Source organism: Ambystoma mexicanum, chromosome 12, assembly GCF_040938575.1.
Source record: "Ambystoma mexicanum isolate Mex_15411 chromosome 12, UKY_AmexF1_1, whole genome shotgun sequence".
Lineage (NCBI taxonomy): Eukaryota > Metazoa > Chordata > Amphibia > Caudata > Ambystomatidae > Ambystoma > Ambystoma mexicanum.
Window position 1 is genome coordinate 529,440,305 of NC_090936.1, and position 6,407 is coordinate 529,446,711.

The window sequence follows — 6,407 nt, forward strand, 5'->3', positions numbered from 1 at the left end:
TACCCGTCATTCAGAAAAGCTTAAATTAAACAAATGGGGTAATGATGAGGAAATGCTCACAGTCTTGTGAAGCATGACGACAGCACTAGCACCTGTGATGTGCTGTCAACAGGGGGTGGAGGTGCAAATTGCCTAGGTCCTTACACTTTAAAGAATGCCTCGTGTCAGGACAAAAAAAGCGCAGAACACAAGGATGGGAGAATGTTTCATTTCCAACTGAGCTGCCGGATACGCGATGAACAGGAAGAATGCTACTAAGGTTGCCAAAATAGAATGGGGTGAGATGAGTGCTAGAAGTGCTGGGAAGGGCTCAAAGATTCTGCCATGTGATGAAGTTGGAAGTTACTTTGTGAAAGGGGGTGGAAATTATGAGGGTTGGTGACAGGTGACATCACAGTATAGGAGGGAAACATGTACAAATCCATAGGTGCTACAGGGAAAAGGGCTGGATTATTGAGAAGGGTTTGTAAGGAGCTGTGAGAGACAAGGAGGGGATTTTTAGCCTTTACAAGATCTGGGCTTGTTTGGTTTTTGACAAGAGACTGGGACTAACAAGATCTGGAGTTGACAAAGTAAAAGCTAAGAAAAAGAGGCCAAGAATCTAAGAAAAGAGAAGTAGAAATTTTACTTCAGCTGGCTACATGGGCTGATTCTTGGAGGGAGTGAGCGAAGAACTTTTTGGCCACCTCTCATTGCATCAAGTGGGAAAACCTGGGACTGGCCTTTTCTGGCCAGATCGAAAGACTGGGGCCTTGGGCTGACAGCCGAGCACAAGTCATCTCTGGAAGCAGAGAGACAGAGCAGCGCAGGGTGTTTTGAGAAGGCAGTGTCCTGACAGCCGGACCGAGATCCTTCTTACCTATGAGGAGGAGCGGTCGAGCCAAGAGCAAGCTGAAGGCATCCCAGTGGGGCTGGGATCACCAGAGTGACAGAAAAAGGGGGGGTGATTATAAATAGGGTGGAAATTAACCCAGGCCCTTCGGCAGGGTAATTTGGCCCTGTGTAAAACTGACACAGAAGGCATATCTTCCTCTGTCTCTGAGGTACAGATGGACTGATGAAGTAGCCTGATCCTAAATGTAGTAGTGGAGGCTTGTTCTGCTATATGTAAGGGTTTATAGTCTCCTAATATAATCACTAAGCTAATATTAGACAGCAGTGGGGATGTAACTAAGGGTGAAATTGCTCCAATTCGTGTTGCACCCATTACCAATGAATGTCAGTTAGGGTTTCTCAGAACAAACAGAACATTGCATGTGTTTTGAAATGTGTTTCGTTTTCTCATATTCACCAATGCAAATTGTTGACTCATTTTATTTTCTTAGCCAATGTAAATGGAAGTGTTTGTTGTCATGCTAACAGGTCTGAATATGTGTATATAAAGTGCATAATTGTGAGCATGTGTGATTGTTTTTATTGTGTAGCCTGTTCAATTTGTGGTTTCCAGTATTACGAGAACATTGTGTGTGTCTGGCACAGTACTAAGCCTGCTGATGTTTAGCCAAAGATCTGTGCTATATAAAAACTGTGGCAGTTTTCTCCACTACAGTACCAGTAGGTTATGGACCTTGGGGTTTCAAGGAGCCTAAGGGGAGAGATGGCATCAAGCCAAGGATACATCTACAGATGCAAATGAAGCTTGGAATGGGCATGTGCCTAGATCACGGATTGACCTCAGAGAGGGGACGGCACCCACATTGTTGATGCGGTGGAGTAGGTATGGGCCTCATTGGGTAGGATGGGTATTGGCAATTGGTGGATCTGTCCTGGCGAGCATGTATGTCCTTGGGTGAGAAGTGTGACAGGGCTAAAAGATGTTTGCGAAGGGGATTTAGGGTTATGGGGGGAAATGAAAAAATGCCTCATGTGAGGACTAAACCCCTATATTATAATTGGATTGGATAGTTATGATGTCATTATTAGTTGATTACAAGACACTTCTTACCTGAAAAGTATGTGTCTATTGTTATTACAATGGAAATCTTAACAATGTCCACCATCATGTATTGCGTGAATGCGTTGCATCTATTTACTGTGATTGTGTTGGGCTTCTTGACATCAGAAAGTCTCAAAATCAAAAAAGATCACTTGTTATCGATTATTAAGGAGGTTTCATGAATAACATTTTGACTGCAGTTTTGATACACTGTCTATGATATATGTCTATAGATCTCTGGGAAGGGTTACTGGTGACATATAGTAATCTGCTAGCCATGGAGACAGGCCCCACCCGAAGCCCTGGATATATAGACCAGGCAAAACAAATGCTGTTAGCATTTCAATTCTGCCTCTTTTTCTATCATTTCATTCCCACATGCCCTCACCAGCTTCAGAAATTGCATATTACTAGTTTGGGAGTTAACTTAGTATCTTAGAAGTCCTAAATATTGTTAAATATTATAAACATGTGCTTTTTGTATAGCACAATTGCATTGCTTTGAGCGTCAAGTTTCATGTTTAACAAGTGTTATTCTTAGGCAATATTGAATATGACGGTGGACATTAATGCAACGTCACCTGTGTTAACAAGAAGGTAATATTGATGGCCCCCTTGGCAAAAGGAGGGCAAATAATGCTCTCAAATGTATTGAATGAAAATGCACTTCGGAGTGAATTTTCTAGAAGTACATTTTCTGCACAAACAAAGTTGGAATGGGAAAAATGGAAAAGTGTCTTAAGAAAGAGAGCCCCCTTTCCACTTTTATGGTGGCACGAATGGGGGCTGATAATTCAAAATACAATCAGGTTAGCGAGGCAAGACAACACACATGAAGTGTGTTGCGGAAGGTCGTGGGTGTAGGACTGGAGGAAGGTGAGCAAGTGGTGGTGGGGAGTGAGGACAGGAAAAAAAGAAACAGAGCCAAGCTGAGGCATATTATGCAGCCACACTTCATCTGATATTTAGGAACCATCGAATGAAGGCCAGGCAATGTCCAGTAGAGAAAGCATGAGTTCTGCTCCTCAAGAGAACCAGGCCCATATATTAGGTATGTTCATGTTACTTGATATGCTACAGAACTAAAATACTCTGACATGTGTCTTACTCAAACTCTTCTTTAAACATGAAGCCTCGTTTTGTTCTTGTTTTGTATTTCTGGATTTTTGAGGCAGCCTGTAGAAGAAACCATCTGCCAGGGAAAACCACCCATTCATCTTGAAGTGCAAACATTTCGGAAGAAAAGGCTGTTGCAAAGATTTCCTGCCATGACTAAGGTATTAACCTAGTTCGGAAATGGTGCACCTTCTCCATGGCAGTGTGTCTTTCACAGCACGTGCAATACGGAAAGACAGATGCCTCACTTCCAGAACACCACATGTTATGCTTTTCCCCATTCATCATGCACCTTCTGCCAGCAAACCTTCCTTGCTTAATGTCTCTGACACATGAGTAAATACAGTTACATGGTGCATCTGACCATACTTATGAAAATATGCATGATAAATGTTATATTCATCCAAGGATTGTATGCATCATGCCCTGATTAAACATCAAAGTGGTATGCGAAAATGCTAGATCCCTGGACCGAACCCAACAAATATTGTTTGGCATCGAATTTTCTAGCAGCATATGCAACAATAACCAGTCATTACCTATTAAAGTACAGCAAATAGAAGGGCATGTATGAAATGTGGAGACAAACAAAGGTAACACAGTTAACAGCCAAATATGTGGCTGCTAACTGGGCTGGATGAAGCATAGATAGATTCTACAATATGCATACATTTATTGCTGCAGTTTTAAGCATCAGGTTATGTATACGATATATCAATCAGACTGCTACTGTCCGTGTCCTCATTCATTCATGTTTCTTCATTCCCAGTCACACTTTTCCTGTGCAGAAAATATGAACCAGACAGACCTCAAGGAATTCCTTCTAATTGGTCTTTCGAAGCACCCAAGTCTTGAGCCCACGCTTTCCTTTATCTTCATACTCATATATATGTTGGCCTTAGTGGGCAATGTCCTCATCGCCATCATCATCAGCGCAGACCACCGCCTTCACACACCAATGTATTTCTTCCTAATCAACCTGTCAGTGCTGGATATCTGCTGTACAACCGCTGCCATACCGAAAATGCTGGACATCCTTATCATGAACAGACTGGCCATCTCCTACAACGGGTGCGTCGCTCAACTCTATCTGTTTACTTCAGCCCTCAGCACTGAGCTTGTTCTTCTGACAGTAATGGCATATGACCGCTATGTTGCAATCTGCTTCCCATTGCGGTACTCAGTCATCATGAACAGGATGGCGTGCGCAGTTCTGGCGGGTGCTGCCTGGGTGGTGGGGTGTGTAAATTCCTTGACACACACTAGTCTCATATTAAAACTGTCTTTCTGTAGAGACAACACAATTGATCACTTCTTTTGTGAGATCCCCCCGGTGCTCAAGCTTGCCAGCTCAAACACTTTTGTGAATGATGTGGTGATTGTGGCATCAGATGTCCTACTGGGAATGATCTGTTTTCTTTTGACTGCTGTATCTTACACCTACATTATATCCACCATTCTAAAAATCCGATCTGCAGATAAGAAGAAAAAGGCTTTCTCTACTTGTGCCTCACATATGACTGTAGTCAGCATATTTTACGGTGGCGTCATCTACACGTATGTACGGCCTGCATTCAGTGGCAAGCTGGAGGCTGACAAGGTAGTGTCTGCCATGTACGCTATAGTCTCTCCAGTTCTAAATCCTATCATATATAGTCTGAGGAACAAAGAAGTCATCAATGCCATTAAAAAATTATTTGGTCGACAAGCCCTTCCTCAAAGGGCGTAGGCCTGCAGAGATATTTATATAAATCGCCCAACCAAGCAGGCTGGGCTATCAGGGGTTTATTTAGGTAAAACATTTGTAATTACTTTTCCACTTGTATTCTTTGTAATGGGTGCACTGGAAAGCTTGCTCCAGATGTAAACAATTGTGGTGGTCCGAAGAAGCCTCCGAATTCAGATTGAAAATGCAATGAATCCAAGTCAAGGTCAATCATCCTTTGATTCATTGGGACAACAATGCTATGACATCCATGTAAGGATCAAATACACCAGTGCTGCTCAAATTATCATTGTTTTTAAATGTTAGGCTTGCACCACACTTGGACATCTATGGGGGGCACATGTGAGGAATTTATTGGAATTTATCGTCTCTGGAGGATAGCTCAGGGGCAACGTGCTCGCCTTGGTAGCAAGACGACACGGAGCAACACAGGTTAAAGGAATGGTTCGGTCAAAAAATGTTATTGTCCCTACGGGTCGGCCATGTGTTTTTAAGCCTAAGTCGCACGATTTTAGAAAAATTTCCTATGGACCTTACCCGAGTTTTCGTCCATTAAACGCACGCAAAAACATTTTGTGATAATCCTATCACTTGCCCCATCGCCCTGGCTGACCTGCTTTTGTGGCACTAAATCATATCCCCCGCCTCTGAGCGTGACATTATCAAAACATTCATATTCACCGCCTCTCTCCAGGACGTTACTGTTCTGCGTAGGCAAACGCGCCCAGTCGTCTTCTACGCGACTTCTCACAGAACCCGGAAACCAACACAGATCAACTCACAACACAGCGCGCCACAATTCGGAACATGAAACTGTACTTTAAAATCAAACAGCAACACGGTACATTTGGTAAAGTACATTTATTTGACATTAAATGTTTATAGAATATTCATCAATTTGCATATTAAATCGGAATGTGATTTTTTTTCTTTTCTCTCGATCCGCAAATCCGTAAAAGTTTATCGTGAGTCACGCGCTGTTCCTTTATGGTACACAGGGTGTTGGTTTCCGTTAAAAGAAGCACTTTGGTCGCACGGTGAACCGCAAGGCTGTTCCATCAACTAGGCACTAGGCCAGAGTAAAGGTTGATATGTTGCTTCTAGCCGCTAGTACCGCGTAAGGGCATATGGGCCCTTGGCGATCGTCCCATAAGATCGTCAAAGTGGTGCAGTTGTTTACGAGAAGCTGCAGCTGGCGGTTGAAAAAACCATATTCCGTGGTCTGAAACTGGTGGCAGTAGCAGTAGGGTAGAATATACCTGTTTTGAAAACATAAAAATTATAAATAGTCTCGCCAGCCGATCTTTATTACTATTATTCATTTTATTTATTACGGCCAATCAGAAACTATTTGCTTGCAAGGATAGTGCAATGGAGAATGTTCGGCTCTAAAATCAATGCGAAAACTAACAAAATAAATCAAGGTTAACAAACAATGTGAAACGACTGTCTACATGCATGTGGAATGTGGACCTGCATGCCCATGTGCCTGCTACAAGGACGATCCCACAAACGTTTTACTTGCTCTTCATTCATTCATTCATCCATTCATTAATTCTTCATTCCGGTATAATAGCGTCTAAAGAGTTACTTACATTATATTTGCAATTTCCATTGTGTCTCTGCGTA

The 6,407-nt window shown here is 42.5% G+C and overlaps 1 protein-coding gene across 1 annotated transcript; it reads left to right on the forward strand.

The window, feature by feature from the left end:
* The first annotated feature begins 3,845 nt into the window (after positions 1-3,845).
* LOC138514523 (olfactory receptor 13G1-like) lies at positions 3,846-4,781 on the forward strand. The gene has a single exon (XM_069629992.1). The coding sequence runs from the start codon at positions 3,846-3,848 to the stop codon at positions 4,779-4,781; it is 936 nt and encodes a 311-aa protein (XP_069486093.1).
* The last annotated feature ends 1,626 nt before the right edge of the window (positions 4,782-6,407 follow it).